Source organism: Pagrus pagrus (genome assembly GCF_965226575.1).
Source record: "Pagrus pagrus genome assembly, chromosome: 23".
Lineage (NCBI taxonomy): Eukaryota > Metazoa > Chordata > Actinopteri > Spariformes > Sparidae > Pagrus > Pagrus pagrus.
The window spans coordinates 18,625,180-18,641,852 of NC_140205.1; the positions used below are offsets into that span (position 1 = coordinate 18,625,180).

Sequence of the window (16,673 nt, forward strand, 5' to 3'; positions counted from 1 at the left end):
ACTGCAGTTCAATTTCTTATTTTGTCTGACTAACAGTATAACCCCTAAAGAAAACTATATCTGAGTGTGTGTTTTTGTGTTTTTGCTTCTAAAAATGACCCAATGATTCATCTTTTATCAAAAGTGCAAGCAATGTATATTCTGTTGTTCAAGTTAAGGAATGGCTCATTCAATACCAACTCACCTATACACTCGTTCAGGTTGACTGTTATACTGCACTTAAGCAGCTGTTACTACAAATCAACAAACTGGCTCAGACCCCATCACAGATTGGTATCTTAGGACTCACAAAACCGTTCAGTGGCCAATCAGAGTTGAGAATTGAACAAAGCCGAGCTGTGACTTCATTCAAACAGTAGAGAGACGTGAAAGCGGGAGGAGGGGGAGTCACTTCTGGCTGTTGGGACCCAAACAGCTTCAGCCGACTCCCTGACAACTTGACAAGGGCAAGTCACAACCTGTCCACCTGAGAGCACAGCACATGGCACACTACAGCTCAATGAATGCATCAATTAGTCAGTGGACAAAAATAATCTCCTACTATTTTGCTAATCGATTGAATGCTTCTGCTAGTTTTTAAATTTAGCGTTGCACCGACGCTTCCTCTTTTTAAAAATTTGAGTCGGTTTTATTTCAATATGGCTGACATCAATTCACATTTGAGAATTGTCATAATGGAGCAGCCGTCTGCTGCTTTACTTAAATAAATGTATGATGATGTTCTGCATCAATCTGAACAAATAAATATCTACAGTTATGATCTTTTCACATAGATGTACTCTATGTTTTAAAGAATTGGTGAAAAACCTTAAGTCATAATAAGTTATAATTTATTAAATAATCATTCATCTTACAGACATTTGAAGGCGCCATCACACAATTACTATTTAATCCACTACATCACCATAAAGCCCACCTTGTGACTGTCAGCATACTGGGGACAGATGCTACTAGCGCTTGCTGTTATACATTCTGGTCCTCAGCAGAAATGGAGACACTGGTTCAACTTTTACGAAGCCTCTCATAAAGGTTTTGGCACCATCTGGGAGGGGGATAATAGACACAAGAAGGCCACGATAAGTTTGGGGGGAAAGTTAATGATGATGGAGGGGATCCCAACCTGCTGTAGCTCAAAGGAACACCAGTAAGTTACAATAAATACATTGGGGGTAACAGAGCACGTAAAAGTCACTATTGGTCCTTTTAATTGCGTTTTATAGATTGTACAAGAATATTTGGTTAAACTTTAAGTTACAGAGTTCCCTTCTGTGCCGACTGTAGACATCTAATAATGTCCAAAGTGTCTCACGGTTGCAAGCAGTGTAAAGTCAGAGTCAGCCTAGCCTGACAGATGTGAAAAAATAGAACATACTGTACGATAATGTGACTTTTAAGGCTCAGATAGAACAGAAAATTCAGTGAAATTAGCCATTTCAACAAGAATATCTGACAAGACGTACTAGAGGAAGGCCACTTAAGGGACACTAACGAAGGATTGGGTCTGACGCCTTTACTAAATGTCAGCTGTGAGACATTTCCGGATGTTGTAAAATGTCTGCGCTGAGCTCACTGTGAATCGTAGCAATATTCCAGGGGAGCAGTTTGAGAAAAGGTCACTGTGTATTACCGTGCATTGGAAAAGAGACAAGAAAAACTACAATGTCTATGTGGAAGTCATAAAAGTTTGGAGGGGAGTGAAAAGGGCAGGAGTAGAGAGTGAGGCAGCAGAGGCAGAGGAAGCTTTGAGCATTAAAGGAAATATCTCCCCTTTGTTGAACTGATACACTGTGTACTATACCAATCTGATGATTGATGCAATACATACACAAAGTTAATTTGTCTTTCCCATGGGCCGTTTAAGTCTTTGATTTTTAACATTTCCCAGAATGCCTTGCATCAACAACCACAGCGAACATGCCTGAACTTGTTGCATTCAGCTTTGGGTTGTCCCCTCAAGTTAACCATCAGAAGGTCAAGCAGGGACAACTGAAAGTCACGTGTAAATCCAACTTCTGCATTTCAGACGAGATCAGACAGAGCTGTGAGGGAGCAAAGAGCCTACAGAGCAATAAGAGCTTTACCAGGTTTTTTTTTTTAAAAAGTGCAACACTGTTTGAAATGTAAAACAGAACAGCGCTGAAAGGGAACGTCTGTGCCAAATCCATTACTGTAGGCAACAAACAAATCTGTTAACACTTCATTCAGTGAAGAGTGCTCTTGATTTTGGCTGTTAAACCTCTTGATGTGGTGAGTTCGGGGCCCCAGTTAAAACGAAGAATGTCGTATGAGTGGGTAATGGAGAGCGTAATGACATAACAAGCTTTGTGTGCTCAAATGCAAAAAAAGTCAAACACAAAAGGACAACATGAGATGAAACAACGAGGGTTTAACGAAAATGAATGTGTCGCAGCATCTCTTTTCCCTTTCTCCCTCCACCATAATAATACTCACACAGCTATCAACACAGCTCCAACCAGTGTTTCACAAGTGCTGACAGCTGCCATCTGCACATCTACAGGCAAACATTTCACATTCATGTCACAGTTTCATTTGATTAGATGTCCAAATAATTAGATCAACAATTATACAACAAACACTGCAAACAGAGTTTATACACTGAATAACAACAGAGAAAATGATAACAACAGTATAATGATTCTACCAACGAAACTACTGAAAACAAGATGGGGCACAGCTGGATGTGCTCTGGTACCAAAGGATCGAATATGAACCGTCGCATAGCTCCAGATCTGGAAAGGTTTTAGAGTGCTTACCTGGGCTGATGTGTCCAACCAACAGTCAAAAACCCAAAAGCAGCAAACTATTAACGTTCAGTAAGATGGAACCAGCACGTCCGACGTTATTGTTTCACAAATGACTTATCAGAAATAGTTGGTAACTCATTTTCTTTTGTCAACTAATTGATTAATGGTTGATATTCTAACAACAACCCCCACACAACCGTCCCCTATGTCAAAGATATGTCAATGTGTTTGACAAACAGAATCACTAACTAAGAAACAATAACCATGTGGAAAATAGATTCATCTTCCACCGGTGCACTTAGCAAACCAAAGTGAGATGATTTTTTACTTCTTGGATTGTTTTATTTAAAGGATTTTCAGAAGCATGAGGGGCTGGAAGTATAGTGTTAAACATGAAGAAGTTAAGAAACTAGAGAAAGGTTAGGAACGCTTATCCCATTTTAAATCACCTTGTGACCCCTCAGATTTTCATGGGACATCTTTGGCCTTTCAGCCCCCAGGTTGGAAACCATAGAGCCATACATACTTTATAACTATACTAGTTAACACTTTAGAATAACCAGCATTTGTAAATGGTAAATGCATAGTTAATTAAATTGTAGTTAACAAACAATGAAATGCTTTCTAAACCATTTATTGAGCATTTCCCTCCTTCTTCCACAGTCCAGGTTTGAATAGCGTTTGGCGGCAGATTTTGTGTATTGAGGGCTGTTACGTAATCACTCGGGGCTTGCCCTCAGACACCCTGTTTGCATGCAGCGCGGGACACTGTCTGCAGAGGACCGACCTCCGTCTCCCACCACATCCTTTTCGCGCTGTGGCCCAGGTAATATTAGCGCCACTCGTGTCGTCCCCCGGCTCCCTCCCATCTGTCTGCTCCAGCCTCAGAGCTAATTACAGCCGGCCGCCGAGACAAAAGCCTGCGTGATTAGGTTCAAGGTATTAATAGCGGGTTTCTATGTGCGGGGCTTTACTGACTGACGCTGGTGTCACTGTGGGAGAGGAAGCCAGGTCGCTCAGCTGAAAGTCAAAGATCGTTAATAACGAAGACGACTCACTCATTGGGGAGGGAAACTCTCAGATATCAATGACAGTATGGCACTTGAGAACATATCAGTCGTTATAAAACTCGTATGTAAGTGACCAGGATTAGCAGCCATTGCTTGATGGTCAACATGACCGAAATTAAGTTTTTACTTACTACATATAAAATGTTACTAATCTGTTAAATATCGCCTTGCTGGGACTTTTTTGTGTGCTAATCAACTCCTCAATCAAATCCTGTAGAGCACTGGACATTGATTTTAGCAACTATTTACTGGAAAGCGGTTGGGAAAAGTCATTTTTTAATTATTATTAAAATCTGTATCAAGCTCCATTTCTGCCTGACATTCTTATACACTGCAAACAATAATGCAAATTGTTCTTTCTCGCGTAAATTATTGCTTCTAAATGTATCATTTATAACCGTGCACGTGTCATTCATTCAAAATAAACTATTTAAAGCTGCTTTCCATAGGACACAAGTTTCCCCGCCGACATTGCTGTTCTGTATCCGGAAAAGAGCTGCAGAGTGATACCTCTTGTTTCTACACTAAACTCCCCCCAGGCTTGGGCAGAGCGCGCCGGTTGCCCCGCCAACACAACTGTGTAGGCGTGGCCGTTATCCACGCCCATTGGTAGAAGCTGAGGAGCGTACCCGAGTTCACTAACGCTGATTGGCTGGAGCAGAATGACGCAGCAATCGTCTGGGCGCTGATTGGCTAGAGCGAGCCAGATGCTTGAGAGCGCCAGAAAACAAGCTTGAGCGGGTGATGCTGCAGTCACCACGGGACAGTGCAGAGTTTCCGCTAGTTGGACAGGAGTCTTCAGAGGACTGGAGGTGCAGGCTAAGGAGGACTACCCGCTTCTTTTAAAGAGGGAAATTAGCTGCTATGTTGGTTTGAAGAAACTACGCGCTGACAAGTGTGTTAAACCTGACACTGAGCCACTTTGGAGCATTTCATTCATTCAGTAAGCGGAGAAAGGTGAGGAATGCTGTTTTCCCTCCAGTGGTTTGCTACTTGCTGCTAAACTAAGTTATGGAATGCTTATCAGCTGAGCTAGTAATGTTAGCCAAGTAGCTAATTAAAGCTTAATTAGCCTTTACGACTGTAAATTAGTCACAGTTTAATAGCAATGTCCCTTCATAGGCTCTTCCACACCTAAATGTATGGACTTATTTGGGTGAATTGGTCCTTTACTGAGGCAATAACGTTAGTTAACGCTACGTCTCATGTTACAACTTAGAATTAACGCAATTAGTTAATATCACGTATTAACACGTTCACCACAACCTGCTACACTAGCTGCACTTCAGCAGGTTAAGTTTTTGTTAGCAAGAAGCCAAACTATTAAGTAGTTAGCCTGCTAGTTTGGTCCCAGCCGCTAGCTTGCTAAGAGCTAATTAGCTGATGTTCTTTCCGCCAAATTCAGCTGACCACTCGTCTGAGTTCCCTCTACTGCCCGAAATGTCCTCAACTTCACCAGTCACACCGCTGAGATATACGTCATTAATCTATACACACCCTTACTTTTATTTAACAGCAGTTTTCCCAGATGGAAGTTGAATGCCTCGCACTGAAAGACCTCACAAGTCCAAGGAAAAGTTTCAAGGTGGAGCCGGAGGAGGAGGAGGAGGATGGGGGCCAAAGTGAACAAAAGGTAAGCTGGCCCCCTGCTTGATCCGAGGTGTGGTCTGGATAGTGTGGCAGGTTTGATATGATAATAGTGAAGGATAGTTGCAGTATCAGGCTAATCAGGGAGAGATGTTTAGAGCAATGTGGTGGCATGTTAAGAGTGACATGGTTGTAAGATATACAAGGCTAGGGTGGTTTTGGGCTATAAACGATAAGTTTACCAGAAGTAAAAGTGGTAAAGTAGTTTGTGGGTTGAGGAAAATTGCTGTGAAGTGTTTACAAATGAGCAGATTTGCTTGAAAGTACCAGATTTCTTGTCTAAATACTGGCCCAAATTCACTAACATGCCTCGGGTCTCCCCCGGGGAACACGTTTGCCTTTTCTAAATACAATCATGTGATGGAGATTTCAGTTTAAACAGCAGCAGATTTAAAATAAAAGATTTCAACAGCATTAAAGGTTGTAAAGTGTTTCATAATAGCTTCTTTTGCTCCATCATTGTCATTTTTGAGTCCTTGATATTCACCCAGTCTTGCCAAACGTTTGAAAACGGTGTAACCACAAATCACTTGTCTCCATCACAGGAAAACATCTGCACAGAGAGGAGAAGGTCCACGCCACTGAAATCCACCGAGCCCGTCCCGGTTTTGCTCATGAATAGGATAGGTGCCACCCCTGACCTGGCCCACATCACCCCCATCAAACACACATCCCTGGTCGAGCCCTGGACGCCCACGGCCAACCTGAAGATGCTGATCAGCGCCGCCAGCCCAGACATCCGCGACAGAGAGATGAAAAAAGTACTATTCAGGCCCATAGAGAATGAGAAGGACCAGCCAGCAAGTCCAGATGCTGTGGCGGAGGATACGGAGGTGGAGGACTCTTGTCAGGTATGTGAAATGGGACATTTTACCTGTACACTATGTCATCTAAAAACACATGGTTTCAAAAGGTCTCTGACATACTTAATAAGGCACTTAAACAGTTCTCAGTTTAGTTTTAAATCCACTGGGCAAAAATCAGTTAGATTGCAGTTCTTGTTTATTAGTTTACTTAAAGAACGGGTCTCATGGGGAGCCAGAATTTCCACAGTCTTAAAAGTCCAGGGAGTACACACTTTGCCTCCTCACTTCACTACCAGCATCAGCTGAAATCTCAAGATACTGAGTTTTCAGTTCTGCCTAATAAATCGTCATATTGTATATAAAACGGCAGCTGGAGCCTAAATCCCCCGGAGGTTTTGTGATAAAGTTGTTTGTTAAATTCAGAGTGTGGAGGTCTTTTCCAGCCTTACTGGATATCATCTTTTCAGGGATCACAGGATTTAATTATTTTCTAAAATATGTGCCCTGGAAGAGGTGTCACAGAGGAGCAATTTAAGGCTCTGGACTGAGATGTGTTATAATGTGTATGCTAAAATAACTCCAGATCATTTATCTATTTATGCCTTTATTTGTCGGTCCAGTTCGAAGCCGCGGAGGAAGAGGACGATGCCGACAAAAAGCCGAGCAGGAAGCAGAAGAGTCTGGGCCTGCTGTGCCAGAAGTTCCTGGCCCTCTACCCTGATTACCCACCGCCACACAACCCCATCTGGATCTCACTGGATGAAGTGGCGACCAATCTTGGTAAGCACCAGTGATTGGGAGGCAGACGATAATGAAAGCAGCTAATGTCCGTTTCATGAGCATCAATCACATTTTATATAATTGGTTCAAACAGTGTGCCACTTGCACTGAGCTGCACGTAATGTCCTTTAAATAAAAACACTGAACATTCGGTCAGTTTTTATTCAAATGCATATATTTCTCAAGAGTAGAGGGCTAATTACTCTTTTGTCAAAATTGTCAGGAGTGGAGAGGCGGCGCATCTACGACATCGTCAACGTGCTGGAGTCCCTCATGATTGTTGGTCGGATAGCCAAGAACAGCTACACCTGGTACGGTCGTCAGCGGCTGGAGGCCACGCTGGAGGACCTGCAGCGGAGGGGCCGGCAGCAAGGCTACCATCTCCAGATGGAGGTGGCCTCTGAGAGCAGGGAGGCCGGGCCGGGACGAGAGGAGGACGGAGCGGAGGGAGATGCTGGCAGTGGTAATGAACTCATCAATGTTATTTATACAGCACCTTTGATACAAGCACACAGCCCAAAGTGCCTCATTAAAACAGCACAGACAAAACATTAAAAGCAAAAATAGACACCTTTGCATGTCGTTACCACTGGCTGCAGTTTATTGTCGTACTTATAGGATAAGATGAGTTTAATGCTGCATGTGTAAACATTGAAGCGTAGATTCCATCTCAGGAGCAGCTGCCACCAAATTAACACCACAGCTAAATGATCAGTCCTTTCACTCGCAAACACACAGGAGTGAACACAGGCCCGGTTTCCATAGTGATCCTGCCTCTTCATACATGCAGGCAGCTTTTCGTTAAGAGGGTTTGTGTGTGATAATAACAGCACTCATGACAAAGAGGTAGTTTACAAAGGTGACATGCTTTCAGGCGATGTCCATTAAGTACTTAATGTGTGCTGGTTGAATGTGATGACCTCAGGAAATATTTACATAATAGCCGTCATCGTGTCCGCAAACACAGACCTCTGAAATGGTGTCGTTAGGGCATCAGCTTCGCATTCGAGCCTTCATATTTGCATGGTTTATAATCCCATTACCTCAGTATTGTTTTTTCAACAAGTTGGAGACAATGAAGTCCACAGGGTGTGAACACAAAGATGATATAATATGAAGGGTTGGAGGGTTGATACTGATACTGCAAACATGTTATTAGAGGACTTTAGTGTGCAGATTTAAAATTTATTTTCTTAATTTTAAGGGTATTATGTTTTTCAGTTGCGGTGGTTGGAGAGAAACCTCCATTTTGACCTTTAATGTGAGATTTTAACTGATTGGGATTTAACAAAGGTCAATCTTGTCTCTAAATAGAAAATCCATCGAAAAGAGCATTCGGTTTCAATGTACTATACATATATATAATGTAAATGTCCATTATCAGGGCATACAACCAATGATCTTTTGATTTTTAGCAATCAAGACTCAATAGTCTAACACTGGCAAAGCTGTCAGTGCTGAAAGTAAAGTAAATTGAATATAATCGCAGACCTGGAGAATCTCCTTCATGGTAGATTTATTTGACTGCAGCACTCTGACATATTTGCGCGTTTCTCTGTTATCCGTAGCCGGTGGCAACAGGAAAGACAAATCTCTGCGCATCATGAGCCAGAAGTTCGTCATGCTCTTCCTGGTGTCCAAAACTCAGACGGTTACTCTGGACGCAGCAGCAAAGATCCTCATCGAGGAGAGCCAGGACTCATCGAGCCACAGCAAATACAAAAGTAAGAAAAGAAAGGATGCGTCCTGTAACACAAAAATCCTGTTTCTTCTGTTTATCAGCATTAAACATTATCTCTATCTGCAGCTAAAGTGCGGCGATTGTACGACATCGCCAATGTGCTGACCAGCCTGGGCCTCATAAAGAAGGTCCACGTCCGTGAGGAGAGAGGCAGGAAGCCGGCCTTCAAGTGGCTCGGCCCTGTTGAATTCAAAAACACTGCGAATGCTGGTAAGATTTAATGACAAGCTTTGTTAACTACATGAAAGTAGTTCTAAAAACTACGAAGGCACTCTGGGAACTGATTTTAGACCCATCACTGTCATCTGTAAGGTGTCATGCTAACTCAGTAACTGTCATCATCTGCAGAAAATACTGTGAACATGGCAGCTGTCAGTCTACCTGAGGCCACTCAGACAATGACAAGCCAGGACCTCAGAAAAGCTAAGATGGCGCGGCACGCGTCTTTCAACATCATGCCAACTTCTGCGGCTGTCCAGCGGCAGGTCAGCTCTGCGCCCAGCAGTCCACGCCGAGACCCTGCAGGTATTGTACACACACATATTTGTATTTGCATATCAAACAGAGCCGTTTATGACAGTGGAACATTTTTATATTCTTGTCTGATAAATTGTTTTCTTTCCTCGCGCTGCAGGTCTGCCAAACCTGCCTGTGGATTATTCAAAAAGGACTGCAGGCAACAATGCAGTGTGTCGACTGCAGTTTGGAAACAGCACTGAGTGAGTTACTAACACACACATACACACACAGACACACAGCCTGTCTGTAATCACCCTTGCGCTTCTTAGTTCAGATTTATCTGCCGTCATCCTCTACAGATTTACTGCCAAACAATTTACCGCACACATTAGCTCTTTCTGCTAACCGTTGCAGGACAGTCGATCAGTATGACTGTAGAGAATCCACCTCAGCTGCCTAGAACAAGGTGGAAGAGTCCACTAGTTGTTTGTAGATAAAGATAAAAGAAAAACAATCCCAAACCTAACTGCTTTTCTGGCCGCAATGATTAACCGATTAGTTGTCAACTACTAAGAGTCATTTTTTAAAGAGAAAAAAAGGTCAAAGTTCTTTGATTCCAGCTTCTTAAATGTGATCTTTTTTTCTGAATTCTGTACTCCTCTGTGACAGTACTCAATATCTTTGAGTTATGGACAAAACAAGACATCTGAGGACGACATCTTGGGCTTTTGGAAACACTGGTCAACCTTTTTCACCATTCTGACATATTAAATACAAAACAACTTCAGACTGAAGCTAAACAGTTAGATCAAAATGATTATTGGCATGTTTAGCGTCTGACTGTGTCTTAGTTATAAGATGCCAAGGCTCACCGCTCCCGGTCTCTCATACATAATATTTCACACTCACTGCCAGTATTTGCATTGGCCCAACGGTTTAGCTTTAGGCTACATGAAACCTGAGCTGACTGCTGCGGATATGAATATTTTTGTGTCTATGAATGTATGCATTGGCTCCACAGATACAGAACACAGTACTCCATGTTATTTCTGTGGCCGGCCTGCTTGTAGCCAAACCACGGCTGCCCCATGAATGTGGCTGTAAAGTGTTTTTGGAGGGAGAGAGATAATAGGACACAGAAGTGCGTGTTGAAAGAGGATATTTTAAAATGAAGCGGGGTAAGAATGCACCAGAGGCAGTGGTAGCCCACAGGATAAGATGGGAGGTTCACAGCTGGGAGTGGGCCAGTGAGAAGCGAGAGAGATCAGAGGGACATGTCACCCCGACTTTTCCAAGGATTCAGGAACCATGCTGCGTTTTGACTGGTGAAAGGCAGGAATTTACTACAGTTCCTGTGCCATATAGGGCTGTAACTAACAATTATTTCAATTATTGGTTGACCTCCAGATTATTTTCATGATAATTGTTGAGTACTTCAGTCTTTGTGAAAAATGCTCATCACAAACTCCCACAGCCTAAACTGACATCCTCAAATGATCCTTTTGTCAAACAGCCCAAAACCCAAAGACTCTTCAAGCAAGCAGCAAATCGTCACATTTTAGAAACTGGAACTAGCAAATGTCTGACATTAATATTAGAAAAATGACTGAAACGCAGAGGGGAAACAAAAAACACTATTGGTGCATAAACTTTGACCCAAGCCCAGACAACTTCAGCATCCATTGCAATCAATGTAAAATGACCCAATTAACATTTCTTGCTACCGTCTGGTTTCCCTGCAGTTACCGTCCCAGCGCAGCACTGCAGACGCCCACGAGCAGTAGCCAGCTGCCTCCGTCTTCCACCCATCACACCCTGCTGGCACGTTCCCTCCACCCAGAGCACCTGTTCGCACCTTCCTCCTCCCCCCACTGCTTGGCCTACCTGCCCAGCCTGTCCCAGCCCTCCGTGGTCATGCTGTACAGGGCGCCGGACAAGCCCGACCAGGTGCCTGAAGGTCAACGATCGCCCAGGTTGGCATCTGAGGAGGGGAGGAAGAGAAGGAGGGAGGAAGGGGAAGAGGAGGAGACGGTGGCGAAAAAGAAGGGAACGTCCGGGTTGGAGGACTGTGACAAGGTGAGGTGGTGTTAGATGTGTTTTGGTATAAAATAAGTGTGATTATTGTTTGCTATCTTTCACCACAGTTCTCATTTTGTGAAGATTGACTGGGAAGGACATGATCATTTTGCTTCAGTGCAGTAATATGATTATGAGATGTCTTTTTCTCTGTGTAGATTCTGGTATTAATTCTGGATAGTGGAGCGTTAAATTGAAAATATGCAATACTTCAGGCTGGCTGATGAGGATAACTCATCCCTGGTGTAATTAAAGACTAATCATATTAGTTATGTTTAGGATGAATGATAATTGGAAAACCTTAGCAATCTTAGTAATTGTAAACGTCTCAGTTTTCATAAGATGGACTTTTAGAAAGGTAGATCAGACAGTAGACTATAAACGATTTTACATCAAGAAATGAACTTGGCAGAAGTCAACTCCAGTGTTTAATCGGTGCAGGGGTTTTAGTGCTGAGGCATAAATTGTTACGCATTATGGCATAAAATGTTCATTCACGATGGATGGAACGGTTGGCTCCTCCATTTTTAATGTCCATAATGACGTCCAGGTTAATTTATTCACAGTGTTTGTCTTTCCTTTCAGATGAGAGCCGAGTCAGCTGGGTGTTCACAGACTGGAAGCAGCAGGACTTCCCCCAGTCGGCCAGCAGGCCTCTCCAGAGAGCAGCCGTTCGATGAGAGTCAAGGAGGCAACAGCAGCAGTGAGCCCGCCCAGCCATCACACTACCTCTATGTCCCCAACAATGCAGGTACGTACACAAGTTTGTCAAAAAATCGATTCGCATAAGAATCTTGATTCTTGTGCTTCAAGTTTTTAGTAGACGTAATCCATAGAAAAATGATTTCAATTTTTCTCCTGATCTATCTTCTCCAGGTCTGAATAGCCTCAACTTCCTCCTCTCTGCCGGTCAGCAACCAAACGGTCTAGCACTTCCTCACAGCAGCGTTCCTACCCTGGCGCTGCCCTACGTCCTGCTGCCCTCTGCAGCCCTCTCCCACTACCCCCTGGTGGCCAGCGGTCTACCACAGCAAGGCTCTGATGGCCACAACAAACTGAGCTTCAGCCTGCCCACTGTGATGTCACCTCCTCACTTTATGGTGGGGGCGGCGCCGTACGGCCTGACAGCAGCACCGGAGATGAGCAGGTCACCGGTTCCTACGCCGTCCACTCCAGAACAGAGCAGGCTGTACGGGTCAGCGGCTGGCACGCCACATTCCCCCCCGGGACCATGTCAGACTGTCAACGTCAACACACCAGAACCACTGGTAAGATACACACACACACAGATCTCTGCTCTAAAACTGTGTTAACTCCAACATAATTTGCCTTCATTATGACACATGACCTTTCTGCTATCAGGCAAAATGCCACAACACAGCTTGACATGAAAGCAAGTGCAGCATCTGTTTTGTGGAAGGTTTCCACTCATTTCCTCATTGAGACACTTCCTGTGTGCCACGGCGGTTTAAGTTGATTAATCTCCAAGTTGTTAAATAGGGATTAATGTCCTTGTCTGTAAAAGCCCAACACAGCCTGCCAGTAGTGCTCCTCTCATACAGAGTCGCTTCAGACGACCTGCTGAGGAGCTGGATGGCAAATGAATGCAGCATTAGAGACAATGTGACGAGTCAATGACTGTGCTGTACTGAGGCATCAATCAGGACTGTCCTCTGTTTGCCACCCACTTCCACAGTTAATATGGGTGGAGTAATGCCTTCATAAAAGGGTTCAGATGTTGGTTACTAGAACACATTCTCTCATTTATTCCAGATATTATGTTTTGTAAAACAGCACACAAAATCCTGGCAGAACTTAAAGGTGCACTATGTAGGGATTTCAAGCAGAAGAGGAAGATCTTCATTGACTGTTTTTATTTTTATTTTTGTCTAAACAAACTGACCTTTAAAGGACAATGCAATTTCATACTGTTTTACTTTGTTTATACTTGGCGGACCCTGCCACCTTTCTAGCTTAACTGTGTTCTGGGGACCTTATTTTCTTCTGAGAACAGCTTGTTTATTCAGTTATGGAATAAATATTTCTGAGTTTGTATTATTACCTCAGTAATATTGTCAATATTAGAATTCTGAGTTTGAATTTATTCTCCAAAACCACACAGTGCCCCTTTAACAATAATTCAAGAAGTAGTTTTGTTACACTTTTCTTTTTGCCTTTACAAGTCATAATCATATGCTTCATGCCAAAATGATAACATTTAAATGCTGCTGAGGAAAATAGGAGAAGAAAATAGTACTGGTTAGTAGTTGGGATGACATTTACAAAAATAATAAAATATAGTGATCTTGGCTTTCTAATGCTTTTACATTTACATTCACAACAATCACCCTGGAGAAACTTAATACTTCTTTGAGTTCACCAGAATTAGTGTTTCCTTGTTTTCATATTTAAGGGAAAAAACTAAAGTTAATAAACACAGGATGTCGTAATTAATTGGTAATTCTGAACTCAATATTGACCAAATAATCGCTTTTTAAAATTTTTGACATAATCAAGCAGCCCTAATGGTAACGCTATCAGATTTTCCCATTTGAAGCATCCAGAAAATATCCAGAACACAACATATCGAAGTTCGCCTCGAATTCTTGAATGCACCTCCAAGGAAATGTATAAAAATGCTCTCTAATCCTTAAGTACATTGTCTAAACGTTCTCCGATCTTCTATTTCTCTATCTTCACAGACCCCACATACTCCAAAGGAAACCACACCGTCCGCTTCCAAGTCTTTCTTCCAGACCCCGGGCACACTGGGAAGTGCAGTCAGCGCCGTGCCAGCGGCCCGAAAGAGAGGCTCAGCACAGAGAAGACTGGACGTCGGCCACCCTCCCACCAGTTAGACTTGTGAGGAGATGAGTATATGGTGCTGTTATAACACTCAGGTGTTGACCCTAAAAGTGAAGAATATGGTTTCAAACCATTGGTGCTTTGTTATTTTACTAATGAATACATTAAGGGTTTCCTTCCAAAATGCAAGAATGTAAGTTTAAACACAAGATCTCAAGATGTCATTTTGTAACGAAACTCTTACCTTATCGGTCGTTACGTTAACAGTTCAAATGTGCCTCATGGTTCAATTATGGGACACAAGATTTCAGAGTGAACGAGTGAAGCAGTATTGCCAATGTGACAGTGCCCTCCTGTGGTGGGAGTCGGCCACTGCTCTGTTTTGTATTTGAGCCTTAATTTTCCCTCCCAGATATGATCACGCTACCTAATTCCCCATCACTTGTGTATTATAGCCCAATTGCTATTTATATTTTAGATAATATATGTTGATTACAGGGACTGTAATAAAACATTTACTTTGTTTTTAGCACTAAGTATTTGACATTTTGTACGTCTCATATTGAAGTGATTGTCTTTAGCTGGCCCCTTCAGGTTTTCTTACAATATCAAGGTTCGATAGGAAATCTATTAGCTGCTGATCACTGAATAACAGCCATGGTAGCAGACAAATGTCTCACGGTTCATTTCAGACATCACTGAGGAGAAAATCACTAAAGCCTTAAATGTTTACAGCCAGCCGAGCATCTCAAGGAACTGTTCTTGGAATTAATTTGCTCATCAGGAAGACAGATGCTGCTGGTGCTGCATGTGTTTTCACTGAGTATCTGTAACCATAGTGCTTGATGGTTAAACCCCAAAATAGAGCTGCAATGATTAATTGATTAGTTGTCAAGTTTTAAATTAATCATCAAATATTTTGATCATCGGTTTTTTAAAAGTCAGAATTCTCTGATTTTCTGGTTCTAGTTGTGATCACCACTTAATAGACACAACTAATCAATTAATCGAGAAAATAATCGTTAGTCGCAGCCCAACACCAAACCTCTAGCTCCGTTACTGACGACTAAAGAACAATGTGATGATGCTCTCAGGTACTTGAATACTTGTGAATTCACTCGAAGTGGAATTTGAAAAGATATCAGAGTACTGTAAAGACTCAGCCTTAATTTATCCAAGGAGAGTAGACTGAGTTTATACGCTGTCTTTTTTTAGCAGCACTGTTCCACATTCATAGAGTCTGGAGACTCCCAGTATGACCACTGTCTGCTGCTGGCTGGTGCAAATTGGGGGTTGAGTGCCTTAACCTACGGGCACCCTGAGTTGTTGCCTCAGTACAGATTTTCTCAGGTTGTCCAGGGATTTGTATCAACAGCCCTCAAGTGTTGCCTCCAGACTACCCGGCCTGAATATTGGTGCTTTGTAAGGGACTCATTCAGGAGAGCTTAGCGATGTCACACCAAAGGGTGCACGGACAATCCACTCTGACCGGTGGATGTGTAGTTATTAATGTACAGTTATGTCGGTAATTATTTTTGTACATCGTATTCATAGTGTCATTCATACTTTCACATGCAGAATGTAAAATGCTGCTTACTGTGTTTTAAATAAGGTTTAATGCACTGCTAGTTTTAGTAGTTGTGTCTGCTGGTGTAACTTTTACAAAACTCAGAGCCGTGCGTACACTGTAGCTCGGCTCTCTCTGTAGTTGTGGGCCAAACTGGTTTTCTTCTGTACGACTTTCACAAGCTTTCATTAAAAAAAATCTATGATGCTGACCTGCCTTGTCATGTGTATGCTTTAATTTGGAGGAAATTCTGACTGTTTTCTAGGAATGTGCAAGTAAAGAATTATCTGAATTTAAATGTATCTGTTCATGGGTAGTCCTTAACCGCTGGTCAACTGGAATTTGTTCATTTAAGCCTGAAGCTAATATGGTTTGATCAGAGGTTGGTATATTTATTATTTATTAGAAAACTGTTAACTGAACAGCCTCAGAACTGAGCTTCAGAGAATGTTTTTGATCATATAAAATTAAGAGAACTATTAACAAAAATGAGGATTTTCCTTCGTCACATGTAAGGATATTGACACATTTTACTCAGATGGGGTTTGTACTTGTACTGGATTAATCCTTGTAGTCGTTCATGTTTTTTCAACAATCGTTTCCACATTTTATAAATAAAACTTTATTTAAAATAATGATACTGCTCTGTTTTATGCTAAACTGGGGGGGGAAAATGTGCTAATCCAAATTAGGGATAGACTGATTATCGACACAGCTGATACTCAGCATTTGTTTGATCATCAGTACCACTCTGGTCTCTCTCGATGTCCTGCCAACAGCATGATCTGATAGGTCACATGTCACGAGTAATAACCTATCATCACTGCATAATCTGAATCTGCAAAGTCACTAGTGACTTAAGTTATCTGACTGGAAGTATAACATTTGATATAGAAAACAGTACATCAAAATTGTACTTAATTACAGTAGTTGAGTAAATTGTAGTTACATTTCATT

General features: G+C 42.3%; 1 protein-coding gene across 1 annotated transcript; it reads left to right on the plus strand.

Moving 5' to 3' along the window:
* The first annotated feature begins 4,587 nt into the window (after positions 1-4,587).
* e2f7 (E2F transcription factor 7) lies at positions 4,588-15,927 on the plus strand. Its single transcript, XM_084345847.1, has 13 exons — positions 4,588-4,792; positions 5,352-5,468; positions 6,028-6,333; positions 6,909-7,068; positions 7,292-7,531; positions 8,637-8,792; positions 8,876-9,019; positions 9,158-9,334; positions 9,444-9,528; positions 11,011-11,344; positions 11,930-12,095; positions 12,221-12,612; positions 14,047-15,927. Exons 2-13 carry the CDS (start codon positions 5,364-5,366, stop codon positions 14,200-14,202), a joined length of 2,421 nt encoding a protein of 806 aa, XP_084201973.1. The 5' UTR covers positions 4,588-4,792; positions 5,352-5,363; the 3' UTR covers positions 14,203-15,927.
* Positions 15,928-16,673: the final 746 nt, after the last annotated feature.